A 15,314-nucleotide genomic window follows, 5' to 3' on the forward strand; every position below is an offset into this window, starting at 1 on the left:
AGGGAATTCTGTCCTCATTCATTTCCCCCACACCACACTCAGTTTTCTTTCTGGTTGGACCTCGAATTCAAACAAACCTGTTGTGTTAACCCCGAGGCTGCCGCCTACCCCACGATCTGTCTGGAAAGATGCAGTGAGCATCCAGATCACCGCAGAAATAATTCATGACCACTGTAATAATCATAGCACAGAGTCCTGCTGCAGAGGTCAGAAGTCGCCATATCCTATCTCCTTTCACATTTCTCATTATTATTATTCTGCTCCAGCTTCCTGAGTTAAAAAAAAGAAACACCGCACTATATCTGGACCCTGTGTCTGCCAGGCCAGATAGGGGATGTGGACCTGATAAGTATGAGTGGCACAGGTGGGTTTGTGGATGACAGGAGCCTACTGCTTGTCACATTACCATTTCTCTGCTTATGGTTTCCTTGCATGCCTCCGAGGCAATCTCTGTCTTCCCCCCCTACCAGTGCCGAAAATCAGAGGCTGACATTAATGCTTTCTCTAGCAGGAATGCAATTCTTTGCCTCCGAGCTTGCTTCGACATCTGCCCGGCACCTGGGCTGGCCGACTCAGCGCACAGACAGGCCCCGTCAATAAATCAGCCTCTGGATTAAACAGAGGAGAGGCCGTGATAAAGCTGAGTCCTGAAGCTAATGTACGTGAGCTGTCAGGGAATCTGATGGAGTGTCTCAGGCAAGAAATATCCTGCAAAAACACACGCTTGGAAGGGATTTCGTCCTGTTTGCGGGTTTTGATTTGTTACCTGAGATGCTGTTCTCTCTTGTCCTCTCAGCTGAACTCTGGCACAGTAGGTAATGTTTTCCTGATTTCTTTTTAAACCTTGCTTCGTGGGTTTTGTATCAGAATTGTACACACACACTGAAATATAGAACGTACCAGCAACAAGCCAAAAGCATTGAGTGCAAACAAAGCCTCCAAAGAGTGTACAATAAGTATCAGGCAGATAGTGCTAAATGGATCCTCTTGAGGTCTTTTGCTCGATCTATAATCTACCTAATTTCCCGTGTAGTGAGCGCCGTTGCTGCGGCTGGATCGAGCCTTCCTCCTCTTGGAGAACTGTTCGGCTACAGCGTGGCTTGGTTAGGTGTGGTGCCTGTCTGTCAAAGCCTGCATAAACAGAAGCCCAGCTTACCCCTGCGAACCAACCAACATCTGGTTAGCATCAGCCCTCTGCTCTGATCTGCCCCTTCTTCTGTCACTTGCCAAAGGATTTCTCTCATGCTCGTTTTTTCTTTTTTTTGTTCCTTTTTCCCCAAAGTGTTGTCACTCGTCCTTTGGCTCAGGACTGACTGATGTTTGGCTTAAATCACTGACATAATCAACAGTGTTTTACGTATTCTGTTTATATGTGTGCCATAATTAATAGTAGCTAGCTGCTGCGATTTAACTCTACGGTTCTGGTCTTGGGAAACTTCAGTTGAAGGGGATTATTATTATTATGTTTCTCCTGATTTTTTTGGTCTTGTGTTTACTGTTACAATGGTGGAAGCTCATATTAAACATGGCTAAGTTTCAAACAATGAGGTCAGTGTATATACAAGTAATCCCTGTGAGCCAAAAGCTCAGGATTTAGACGGCTCTAAATAAGCTGTTTCAGACAGTTTGTCCTACTCTTGGCTCGCTATGATGTCAATGGGACCAGATATCCCTACCCAAACAGCACTCTCCATCGCTATTATGGAGGAACGTAGCCAGTAAATCACGCTCCATCCAGCACAGCACTATTGACATAGCCTGTATGTGGTGTTTGGGTGTTGGTAGCTCCTATATAGTGGAGACGCGTGTTTGGTCATTGGGAAGAGGTCATTTCTTCGTCCCTTAGCGCTGCTTTGACTTTGTTTTACCTCTGCCTGGGCATCTCACATACAGAGGGCTTTGGTAGTGCTGATTTAGCTTGCTTGTTGTCAAGACGATGGCGCCATGTCACTTACCTCAGCGTCACCAAAGCTGCTTATCTGTCTGAAAAATCCAGCTAGAAAAGCATTAGGTATCTTTTTCTAATTGAAAGCATGTAGCATCAGTATAGCTTAGTGCTACAGCTATAACTTGGGCAACAGTTGTTCGCAAATCTTCACCAATCTGTCTCAGAGTGTGTGCCTCCCACCAGGCGACCTGTGCGAATGTGGTCACTGCCATCCTTCGCTGTCCGTTCAGGTTCAGGTTACTTTACTTGTACCTGTTGGTAGATTTTGTGTGCAGTGAGTCATCCATCCTCACGTGCACATTTTCAAAACAAACAGAAAACAGACAAGCGTGCAGGTGCAAAGGCACTTCAGTGTTGACTGTATACTGTCCATGACTTTATCTGAACCTTTTAGATCTCACCCAACAGAAAAAATAAACCTCCTCGGGTAAAGTCAAAATCACAATATCAAAACCGCGTTTTAGCTCTCTTTCCCCAGCAGCTGTTGCAGTTTTAAATATCCCTTTTCTTTCTTTCTTTGTACCCTTTGTCTCTCTCATCCTCTTTGACGCTCACTTGCTTTCTCGTTCTCTCATGTAGCAGCCTCCCTGGTTTCCCCGGTGCTCTCCCGCGGCTTGTCAGGTCCAGGTTTCCTTTTGATTTCTGTCATCGCCACCCTCCCTCCCGCTCAGAGTACACCTGGCTGAATATTGGCCCCCAGATGATAATAAAAACCCAGCGAACCCCCAAGCTTGTAAAATCTGGGCACAGGCAACACAACAGACTCCCCCCCTCCCTGTTTCCTAGATTCCCATCCTGTCTGGAAACACTGGTACCAGTGTGGATACACTAAGTGTTTGTTTATATTTGGAAAGGTAGCATTCCTCGACCGCTCCTCCCTGATGTGTGTTTTGGCAGAGAACATAAAAAGGGATTAAAGAGACAAAGCAAAAGGAGAAAGGGGATTTATGTGACAAATGGAAAAATATATAATGCAGACAAAGTTCAGTAGCTCTTTAATCCAATTCAGCCGTGAGGTTTGGTCAGAGCAGCCATTGCTGGAGTACAATTCTTGGCTGAAAAATGCTTCTTCAAACGCCTTCATTCCTGTTGATATATTTATTGATTTTTTCAAAGGTTTCGACGTCACATACAAAGAAGGAACAGCCTTACTTATGTGCACAAACTATATGATGGTGTCTTGGTACTCTTTACGCTTAACTGCTTCATTTTTGTTGACTTTTATTTTGAAATTTGCACACAGATTCAGCAAAAACACATATAAACTTCTAAATCCACACGTGTATATTTTCACATGGGTGTACCACGCATCCACAGGCTCTTCCACACAGGCAGCTCTGTGGAAGCGATCAAATATTGACATCTGAGGCACTTTTTCAGCTCCCTCCCTGAGAGATTTGTGGCATGAACAGCTTGGCCACTGTTCCCAACAGGCATGAATGGGACACTCTGTCAAACCCAAAGAGCGGAGAAGGAGCGTATCTTAATGTTTGGAAAGATAATCTGCTGGGATTTGGATTCCTGACGGTGGCGAGGTGTTGATGTTTGGGCTGGGCCCGGCCGTAGGTGCTGCTGGAGGAAGAACATCAGATAACCCAAACTGCTGAAACCCATTCTAGATGATGAACAGGCTCCCTTTTGTATCTTGAAGTAATCCTTGGTGCCTGACACTCCTCCGTTTGGAGCAGGTAGGCAGATGAAGAATATCCTGCTCACTGGAGGCATTTGTTACACAAACGTCCTCTACTCAATGAGGCCACTGTGTGAGCGTTACAGTTTAGGTACAATCAGGCGTAGTGTAAGCACTCAACTCAGATTCAGCAACATTTAATGAGTGATGGTTCATTAACTGCGTGCCAGAAAGAGATTTTTATTTTAGTTTTCATTTCAAAATGTAATATTTTCTAATGAACACTCAAAGCCGGGATTGTTACTGTTATTAGCTGTTATAGGTCAGTAATCTGGCAATAACATGCAGTAACTTGAGGCTTTTTCCAAAAGCCTGTCAAGCCTCATAGACTTCCATGATAAAATTTTGAACTTTACAGCAAAAATAACCTTTTTTATAGCCTAGTACAAACAAAGGTGTTAGTCTGTGTAGCTAAGTTCCTCCTCTTCACAACTGTATGCAAAAAAATAATAATTGCATATTTCAATTAAACTAAACCCGAAACATAATTAGGACACTGACAGGTGGGTGGACTTCCACCTCTCCATCATATTTTTGGTAATCAATTGCATTTCATGAAATTCTTCTTATTTTATCTACCTAGCAGTACAACCAAAACGTGATATGCATGTTGCTAACCAAGCTAGCTAGCATTAGCTGCAATCTTAGTAGTTACAAATATGGTGTCTTCTGTCTCTAAACATGGTCAACATAAGGATCCAAAGTGGTAACTCACAGTGGCTGATAGCAACCACCTTGCAGCTGGCAACAGTCAGTGGTTGTCCAGAATGCAACTTTTCTATGATGTGAGTTTTTTGCAAATCAACGGGTTGGCAACTGGTTGTATTCTGGTTACATTTCTATAAAAATAACATTACTGAGTGCAATTAAATCACCATCCTAAATCGACTATGTCACAATTTGTGGAAGAAATATGAATTTGTGTTTTAATGTGAATTTTTGTGTTTGTAGATGGCAAAAGATTTGTGATTCTGATTTCAGTTAATTGTTGTATTATCACAAAATGATTGCAAGTATTTGCTAACTTGACCCTATCAACTTGGCCAAGCGCCTGCAGTCATTTAGCCTATCCTGCAGTAACTATGCCACTATTGATGGACGAGTAAGACTCTGTCTTATTGTGGTTTTATCACCATCTTGGTGAACCAAAGTTGCTTTGGAGATGGCACCTGACCGTAAGTGGTCGCAGACCTGGTCCCTGTTTTAGAAGAAACCCAAGGCAGCAAGATGGCACAGTTGCAATAATTTGGTCATGGGAAATTTATTTTGGTCTCCTACACACTGTTTTCCCCATGTGTGACTGTAGAATAATGCAATCTTTATAAACAGCCTATAACAACAACAACAATAATAAAAGTAACGTCATAGCTTAATAACAACCTCTAGTGTTTTTGTTCATTTAAACTGTTTTATTCCTTGCATTTTGCAAGGTTTCCTTTTCCATTTTGCACTATACAAACTGTCAACCATTATAGTAGCAAAAATACAAAAACGACGCTAGGAAATGACATACGAATAGAAACTATATATACAGCATATACTACAGAACTATAAAAGAACTGTAAAAAAAACTGCTAACATAAAACTTAAAAGTCATCAAATAAAAAAAAAAAAAAAAAAAGAACTGAACAAGTCCACATGTGCGAGCCACAAAATGAACAGCTATAAATATCTAATAACGGTAAACTCCATTCATTTCACTGCTGTGCTTAAAATTAGACTAGAATTAGTGAGTGATTTGTGCAGCGTGATCAGTAAGTTTGATTGGCTCTTTGGGAACGGGGAGGGCAAAGCCACATTTCTGCCATTAAGGAACTCTCCAATAGATTTCTATTAAGGATTCTTCGAATGCGTCTTTCTCTGTAGTGTCTCTGACTGAACCAAGATAGATGATAGCCTCTGAGGACAGAGAAGAGCCGACCTCCCACGGCAGTAGAGGTCGTGACCTTGTCTCAGCCCATTGTGTCTTCTCAAGAATCAACAATTTCCTTTATGAATTCATCAAATCATTTGGATGCAGGAAATGGTTGTCCTTTATGCGACCGATGAAAATATCTGGGATCACATCCGCCACTGACAGCAATCCTCCCTGACAGATCAAGCTGACAGCACACAGACCTCTATGTTTTTCCCACATGAATAATAACACGCATTAATCCAAGAAGCTGCGCGCTCCGGGATTAAACAGCAGGGCTATCAGTGGAGATATCGGGGTCTGAGGATATGAGCGCCTGATGGCTGAGCAGATATTATGACGCCAGGTCATTGGGGATGTGAGTAAAGACCACTGAGAGATGGATCACCACCACAGAGCCCCGAAACATCCTGATAAGACTAATGAATTTAACTAAGGCTGAACTAAACCTGATACAAGCAGCAGTGGCTTTAGTCTTACCGGATAATATGATAGGATCACAGTCATTAGAAATTATACTGGGGAAACGAGAATACATTTTCATTGACGCTAATTAAATTTGCAGTGTTTACATCTTTTGCCGGTGATGTTCACATAAACTTTGGAGTATTGGATGGCAGGTGTATTCGGCAGCAGACACATCTGTGTGTTTGGCAGGAAGCCCAGACTAACAGCCCTATCAGATGTAGTATATCTCCCACACCTTGAGAAGTCACTGTCATAACTCATTCTCAAGTGTACGGTGAAAAAACCCCCCAAAACAAAACGCCCAGAACGAAATCTTAAATTCTGTTGGCCTAACCTTTGACTTGCGGTAGCCCATGTGGGACTGTTACTTTCTATCAAACCTGCAGCTTTTCAGGCTTTTCAGATGCTTTTTCAGTCCCACAGGCCTTGCTGGCATGTCATCAGTCTGCAAAAACAAATATATTCCTGGAAAGCAGAGATAGGTTGGCGGGATGGGTTGGGACGCAGGGTTAGGGAGGATCGAGGTTGTGACCTTGTCTTTGGCTGGGTGTTATTCCCAGAGGCTGCAGACCTCTACAAGGTGTCTTATCAGTCAAGCCAGGCGGAGGTTCTCATCTGCAGACACATCAAGGTGGTGGAAGGAACTTACATCAGCGAGGATTTAAAGGAACGTATCCTGACCTCTGCAGCAACCAGGTCAGTTTTATCTAGCTTAAAGTTTATTTATTTTTTCCAGTCGACTCCAAAGCAGCCGATATAAGAAGCAGACGCTCGTCGGGGATGTGGCTCCATCGCTCCTAATCTCCAAAAATGTGTGAAAGAGCAGAGTGTGCTTGCGAGGCTCATATGGATGAATAATGCATCTGATGTTTTATTACTGAGAAATCTGGACCATTAATCTTAAACAGATTGCACTGACTTTGAGTGTCAGACAGTCTGCCTGTTTGCATGTTTGTGTGGTCAGAAGTGTGTTGGGTTTTTTTTCACTTATATATATATATATATATATATATGTTCCCTCTCTGCTTCTTGGTGCCAAGGCAGTGGGGGGATGGCACTCACGTTTAAAAATTTCATAAAGGCACACAAGCAGTTGGAGGGGGGCCTGGATATGGGACTCGAGCCATGGCGCGAGTCAGGGGAAGCTCTTTCCTCGGCAGCTACTGAGCGCCTGCTTATCAAACGCTCTCACACACTTGAGTAAACACGGCTGGATAAACATTACTGAGAAGCAGCGGTCGCAGAGCATGAACATCTGCAAACACATTACCTGACAGGTTAACAATAGCTCGGCCCCTGCTTTTATTATAGCTGCAAAAATCAATGCTGTGCACAGTACTGGCTGTTAATGAATGGCTTTTTAAAGTGCAATATCATCTGTACCATGGGCAATCCTTCCATTCATTCACCTTAAAAAGCTTTCATTCTGCACACAAAAAAGAATAGGCAAAATGTGTATTTATAATTAAAACGGTTTCTTATTTAGGAAACCTCAAGTGCAGGAAATAAATTACAAAATAAAGGTGACAAAATAAAGAATAAAACAAAATAAAGAGTCTTAAAAGATGTTGATTCAACAAGCTTTGCCAGAATAGCTTCAGTCCTTCTTGACTTTTTAAGTTTCTGGAACTCTACTGAGGGACAGACATCATTCTTGTAAAAGATATACCCTTCATGTATTTCCTCATTAGTCCAAAATCTTCCATAGGTGTTCAGCTGGGTGTAGACCTAGTGACCACAAACTCCATGGCATATGAAGTCTTAGTAACTGGTGCAAGCTTTTTATATGTCCACACTGCAGGAACGTGGGACCAGGTTGCCAGCGAAAGGACAAAAGGAAGTACTCATCAAAATATCTAGTGATCCCTCATGCCTCATTGATGGGAACAAGATCCTAAAAGAGGCCACTTCGACTGAATGGCTCAGGTTTTAACCCCATTCTACGTTATACCTACAATAAGGAAATAAAATAACATTTAGACATTTGCTTTGAAAAGAGGCTTCACCTTGTTCAGCAGCTTCAAGTCCAATTGTCATCTTAAAACACTGAGTACGAGAAACAATTTTTAGTGAAATCTGTTACCTGTAAAATTAGATTTACATGCAGCAGTCCAACCAATCTTGCCTTATTCAGTTTAATTTACCACAACGTCTCCTGAAGGTCTGTTGCTCTGTAAGTGCACATCTTGCTGTCAGGTGAAGTATATTGGGACTTTTGTAAAAGCCTCTTCATGATTTAGTATACTTTGGAGGTGCTTACGTACTCCTTATGAGCTTACAGCTCTTAGGACATTTTAAGCACTGTAAGGAATTGCATTCACCAGAGCGCTGGTCCTGAGAAATATGCCTCTGATAAAGTCTCGGGTCAGTAAATTCTGTGTTTTTTTCCCCTCTCCAGTCTACACGTGAGTACCTGGGCCTCGTGGGAACGGTACAGCTTTCACTTACGCCGTAAAACCGTCAGGAGTAATGCCTGGCTGAAGATATAACACGCGGCATTACATACATGAGTCATGCTTTAAATCTCCGCTTTAAATACCCTCCTATTTCACATGACAACAAGCATGCTGCATTCTCTACATTCCTTCATGTGTGCTGAGGATTATTTCAGTGCCCTGTCATTAGGACGAGGGCTACGTGATGACAACACTGACTTAGCCAGCTTTACTTGACTTTGATGTGGCCTGTAAATATTTCCCCTGACACAGGGCTTTTCGCAAAGAAGGTTCCCCTTTGTGGAGCAGTCGTAATCATTATGGGATTGTGTTGCTAATGGTGTTTCAGAGACAGATGTTTTACCCAAGAAGGTTCTCTTGGCCGCTTGAGAAAAAGTCACACATTTTAGTTGATGAATTGGCAGATGTTGGTTTGTTGAATGTTCAGAGTGTGCTTGTTTTCTTTAGACCAGTGGTTCAGCATATTTGAACTTCTTCATCTTCAGGGCCACTCATGTTCAATGTGTTCACTTGAAGTCAGTTTTAATTGGATCTAGGTAACTTTCAGTTATAGTTAGCTACAGTTATGGTAGGTACACCCTTTTTCATACCAGAACATATTGAAAAATAATCTGGTCTTTACAAGGTTTAAAATTAGGTGATGATATATTATCATACCAACATGCAGAAGTAGTTCGTGAAAACCAATCACATCTCATGATTTAGTAGCGTGTAGAACTACATTTAGCAGCAATAACTTGAAATAATTCAGGTCTAAATGACTTTATCAGTCTCTCACATTATGTGGAGGAATTCTGGCCCACTCTTCTTTACAGTGTTGCTGCAGTTCCTTGAGACTTTATGCACAATTCTCTCAAGGTCCCAACTCAGCATTTCAATCAGGTTGAATTCTGGACTTTGACTGGCCCATTGCAGCAGTTTGATTCTTCCATTTTTCAGCCATTCTGTTGTAGATTTGCTGCTGTGCTTGGGATCATTGACCTGTTTCATGACATAAATTGGGCGAAGCTTTATCTGTCAGACAGATGTCCTCACATTTGACTACCACTGTGCTGACAGCTAACATGAGGTGATTGTGCTGATGTGTTGTGTTTTGTGCATTATGGTCAAGCATCTCCACTTTGGTCTTGTCCTTCTAAAGCACATTGTTGCACAGGTCTTGTGATTTTTTTCAGGTGCAACTTTGCAAACCTAATTCACCTTAGGGTGAAGTTGCCTGGGCCTCCACTCCTGGGAAGACTGGCAGCTGTCATGAACGTTTTCCACTTGTAAATAACCTTTCTCACTGCAAATTATTTGGAAATGGCCTCACACTTCCTAGAAGGCAGCACCATTTGCTTCTTTAAGGTTATTGCTGATATATGTATCTGTGCTTTCACCTTCCTGTTCTAACTTTTCTGCCATACACAAGTTACACCTTTTTATTCATAATATATAAGCAGTTTCAACTGTTTATCCACACTACTAGCTAGCATACCTCCTACCAAAGCATGAGATCTTTCTGTTAGAGTGTACTTTGTTTCTTCTGCAGAACACATTTCACAGCTACAAGCTTCTCTCCGTCCACCCATGTGGTCAGGATGAATTCAGAGAACACAAACATGAACAATCATTTGCCATGGTTTGCACTATTGATTAACTACTCCTGGAGCCAACGGTAAATTTAACTTTGGGAACTTAGCACTGAGCACTAATGGCCTTTTCGCCTTGGGTCTGAGTGCCATTCTGGCCCCCTTCTGTGACACTCTGAGACTGACAGATGGCTTTAGGGCAGTGTTGTTAGGCACTATAATTGGTTGCTTTCCAAACATGAAAGATTTGTCATGCTGATTAAGTAAAAATGGATGATTCCAGTGATGAAAGGGATGATGGATGGAAACTGAGTTAATGTCTTTTGTTGTCTTTTTTTTTTTGCATGACAGAAATTGGAAAATGTGACACCACACTGTTAAGCATCGATCTGTTGTCGTTCTTTGCCCCTATTTGCCTAATGGTCACCAGAGTGCCCTTGAATGCAAACTCGGCAGGACACCTGGGCCTTTGCCATGTTCTCCTGGCACTGGTGCAAGCTGCTGGTGATGGCTGTCTTTGAGTGGCAGTCTCAGATGCGAGATTAGGTCCAATAATTGCTTAAGAAGCAGCAGACAAAACAACTGTGCTTAATGTATTTAGATCAGCAGTCTCTGAACATCTGGTGAATTTGCTCTCAAGGCCACAGCTTAAAAAAGCCCATGTCGTGATAACAGAAGTACTTTAGGTCTGTTCAGGCCCCAGATGTGGTTCGCAGGGAGGTCAGAATCATTCTGTCCTCATATTGCTCAATGCAAATTATTAAAAGTGCTGTGTTACAGGCTGTGAAATAGTTCAGTGTTTCATGTCTGAAAAATCAATAAGGGCGTTGAAAGCCTGTGCCAAATAGTTGTATCTGATATCATTGTGTATGTGTTTTTCCACAGTATCATATGAAGTGTTCAGGGACCATCATTGCTACTCACCAGTCATGTTGTGGTAATGTCATAGCTTCCCTGTGAATCGGGGAAAAGACATAAAAACAATGCTTATAAGTAGAAGTAATAGCATAAAGATCGGCAACGTTCATGTAGTCATGACAATGTGTGAAGCTCAAAACTTTTACCCAGGAGACTGGGTTTGTGCTCTGTGTGAAACCAAAAGGGAATATTGAGCTGACTTGTTGTTTCTGCTTTCGTAAATGATCTGTTTTACCTGTTACTTTGCTTAGGCCTGGGCACCAAGCAACAGTATTGTGCAAAAGTCTTGAGCCACCCCCCAATCCTTTGTGTTTTGCTAAGAAAAACAGAATCATTGTCATGCTGCAAAATGAAGCTGCTGCTGTTGCTATTATGGCGAGAAAAAATGTTAAAAAAAGATTAAATCATAATCACGTAAAGTATATTATAATGGCAGAAAGCCCTTAAGTCAGCATGCTGTGTTATCGCAACAGTGTTACTGGTCAATTGCATTGTTGGTGCTGGGGTTATGTTGGTTTTGACCATTAATGCAATATTAGACCATTTGTCAAATAATTGGTCATTTTTGAGGCTGTGTTGCTGTTTTTGGCTGATTATGTGGGATTTCCCAATGTGTTTCCCAGAAAAGTGTATTGCTATGATATAGTGTATCACTACAACAAGAAAAATTTCCATATTGACCAAACTTGTCTCGTGTGGACACTCTGCTGTATTTTATCATCAAGGGTTTTCCCACAAAGTTTGGAAACTGCAGACACTGTGTTTGTTTTTCATTTTTTTCCTTGAATTCTGGTCTACAACAGTGACTTTGTGCTTTATTGAAGGGATTTATTTTGGCAGTGACTAATTAGAGAACTGAGATTACAATAGCTGCAAAGGGAGTTATGTTCAGAAGCAGGCCAAGGCGCCGTAGTTGCAGTAAAAGCAAAAATAAAAGGATCTAAAAAAAATGGATGGTTTGCAGATACTATGACCATTTTTCCCCTCCTAGACTGAGATTTCTGGCTTAGGGACTTCTTCTTGGGAATCCCCATTATTCAATTACACTCACAGCACATGATGAGAGTGTCTGGAAATCAATGGAGAGCATCTGTCCCACAGAGATAACCATTTACCCATGAGATGTATCGTGAGCTGTCAAGCTAATATCTAATTAATTAGTCTTAAACCTCCACCGCACTGATCTGACAGCACAGTGTGTGCTCTGCTGTGTACTGCAGGTAGACACTGAGTATCTGAAAACCCAGATGTTTGAAGTATGGTGCCCGCTGTATGTGGCCTATTTCTCACAGTTACAACCCCCTTCTGCTATATGATGTCAGACCACTAAGAAGCAAATCATTAGGCCAAAGCCGAGAAATCCTAACATCTGTTTCTTCCATTCTGCTCTCAGCCTTAGCTCATTTTGTGTGTGCTGTAACTCAGTAGCGCTATTCCCAGCTGACATTACACTGCCGGGCTTGCTTCTGGGCCAGCCATTAGAAGTTACCCAGAGGTACTTCTGGAATTACACATGGAGAGGGGATAAGAGGCTAAACTGAATTATCACACCTTTTAAAAAGCACTCCTGTCTTGACGTTCTTTGACATTTATGAAAGCAACACGAGGATGCAGTCAGGGTGTGATTTTGCATGTATTCCTTTAATCATTGTTAGCATTTGACTCTTTGATCATTTACACATAAAGTTTTCTTTCTCTCGGCAGGAATACATGGACGCCAACAAATGCATTGATGAACTTCTCAAGCAGCTCGAGGAGGAGCGCCGAAACGTTCGAAGGTAAGAGGTTCTGCCTGAAGATATCAGCAGCTGCCTGCAATTCATTGCCAACCAGAGGCTGCAGAACAATGTTGTTTGGTTTTGAGCTTGAGACAAGCTTTGTGCACAGTTCTTGAGAAATGCTTTTTGTGTTGGAAGCACACTAAAAGTGGCAGACAAAGGGGGAGACTCCAGGCTCAGTTTGGGGTTGACTGGGGGCATTTCTCATGGAGGTCCTTTGGAGCAGATTTGCACAGACAATGGAAATGAAGAGCTTATGGAGATGCCAATCTAATGACCTTGTCCCCTCAATGCTGCTATCATCCTTTCCCTTCCAGCGATGCACAGCCCCCATAGAAAAGAGAGACAATTTTTAAACTTCACCCTCTTTTGTACAACCCTTTCTCCATCTCAATGGAGCTGTATTCCCCCGGCTCAAAGTAATTTTCCCCCTGAGTGAGCAAAGAGGGGCTGGGGGTTGGACAGAGGGGAAAGGGGAATAAGGGTCTCAGGATCGGTGGCTGCGGGGGGTTAAATGACCACTGACCATCCCCTTTACTCGGCCAGGACAGCCCCTTAATAAAGGAAGTGATGTGTAAAGGAATGACCCTCTCATCTAAGTCATCCCCACCCAACTTTCTAAGACATCTCGTGTGAGAGCCAGAGTGACCTAATAGCCACTTAGATGACCTGTGCAAACTGACCTGGGGACCAAATGGTTTCAAAAGCCTTGAACTTGTACAACTGCAAATGATTGAAGTACCCCGATTACCCTGGAAGCTGCATGTGAAACACAAATGCCCCGAGTAGTGTAGATTGGGCATTAACTGGTCATTAACCTGCCAGCGCCCTACCATGGAGTCCATGTGATGTCTGATTGCCCACTAGTGAAAAAATAGTGGATAAATGCCAGTGGGCTCTCTTCATGGTGCTCCCTTTTCAAAGCTCTACCTGTCCAGCTTCTGTCCAGCTTCCCATTTACTGTTTGTACCCCATGTGAGAAGGAAAACCCCCCCCCTTTGGAGTGTACTCCAACCTGATCCTTCTAAGGTTGTCCAAACTGGCTTAAAAACAAGGTTAGTACCCTGTTTCTGATTGGGTAAATTATACCTTTAAATGATCTAATGCTACATGGCATTGTACTTTGAAGTGCTTAAGCGTTGACATGTAAGCGTTGTGTCTTAGCCTTTGGCCACGTCTCTTCCTTTTGCTCTTATCTCCGCAAGGCATCAAACTTGGTCTTCTACAATGTTTTTCTAGCCATTGTGCCATTGTGTAAAACGCTCAGTCAGTAAAAGTAGACAAAACCTGAGAAACCAAACCACTAACGGTCAGTTTGGTATGTTTTAAAAAGGACTAGACCGATTCTCTAAGTATCCCCCAATGCACCCCTGCCTTGTAAAACTGACATTTGTTTCCTTGAGGTTCAAAGATATAAACTCACTCATAACTCAAAGTAGTTTTTGCCATTTGAAGTACATCTTTCAAGTCAGTATCTTGATTGAAAGAATCATGGATAAAGGCTCCAGTTTTTCACGTAATGCTGGTGTCTTGAGGAGAAGTGCTATTTACAAAGATTGCTTTTGTCTTCCATGGGCTCCAGTGAGAGATTCAACTGTGAGGGGCTCTGCATTGTTGCAAGCCTCTAGATGTTGTAAACAAACCAGTGGAAATCCGTACTTTGAAAATTCCTTGTCTTTGAAGCTCAGTTTTTAGAAACAACATACCACCAGCCAGGATTTGTTCTCATTTCTTTTCCAGTGTTGTTCGATTCAGAGCGGCGACAGTGATGAATGATTTCACAAAGGCTTTTGTTCAGCTAAAACATAGACCTCGACTTAAAAAAAAAAACAAAAAAAAACAAAAAACCGCCTCCTTTCCCTTATTAGGCAGCATCTCACGATGCTGTAGATGTCTCGCTCCACCCCTAAGAATATGGGGCCCATCAATCAGTCAAGAGGAGAAAGAGAAGCCCGTACATTCCTCTAGTTCTTTGCATCCTTCCTTATGACCCAGTGACCTACTACATTCATGGCTCTCATTGTACCATATTATGGGGTAGTTTCACACTGGCAAAGTACACCAATTGGACAATTATGGCTGATCTCTGTCCTAATTTCACTTTTTTCTTTTATGTTAGAAGGCAGATACTACTTTCATTTAATTGCTAAATATGTACATCTTGGTCTTACTTTATATTTTGATCAAATGGGAAACTTCTTTTGTCCAGTTTCCTCAATTTTTTTAAGGACACACTGCACACCATGCTGAGATATGCCAAGTTTTTAGGTAATAACTCTTTGGAAATCACCTTGTTGGTGCACAAATACTATTTTATGTCTTTCAAACTGTGTTATCTTTGGAATTTTATATTTAGACACAACACTGGTTCATCCATTGAGTGTTTTATGCTTGAATGATTCATAGGTCAGCGTTAAGTGGCTTAGGAAATGATAAATAATCCTCTGAAAATGGCCAGTAACAAGTACTAGACTAAAAGTGAGTGAAAAAGTAGCCAATGTCCAAAAAAAGCTTTGAAAGACCTCCAGAAAGCCTGGAGGGCTATTGCCCGAGAGTGCTTGAATACATTT

At 42.1% G+C, this 15,314-nt stretch overlaps 1 protein-coding gene across 5 annotated transcripts in view; it reads left to right on the forward strand.

Moving 5' to 3' along the window:
* LOC146547267 (nck-associated protein 5-like) overlaps positions 1–15,314 on the forward strand; it is a 184,596-nt gene that overhangs the window by 46,877 nt on the left and 122,405 nt on the right. For all 5 annotated transcript variants that reach the window (XM_085264297.1, XM_085264291.1, XM_085264292.1 and 2 more), the window contains one exon: positions 12,671–12,744. In XM_085264297.1, the coding sequence (XP_085120423.1) occupies positions 12,671–12,744 (74 nt within the window). The remainder of the gene's footprint in view (positions 1–12,670; positions 12,745–15,314) is intronic.

Source organism: Mchenga conophoros, linkage group LG23 (assembly GCF_057382185.1).
Source record: "Mchenga conophoros isolate Kocher_MC1m ecotype Shallow Benthic linkage group LG23, M_conophoros_male_GT1.1, whole genome shotgun sequence".
Lineage (NCBI taxonomy): Eukaryota > Metazoa > Chordata > Actinopteri > Cichliformes > Cichlidae > Mchenga > Mchenga conophoros.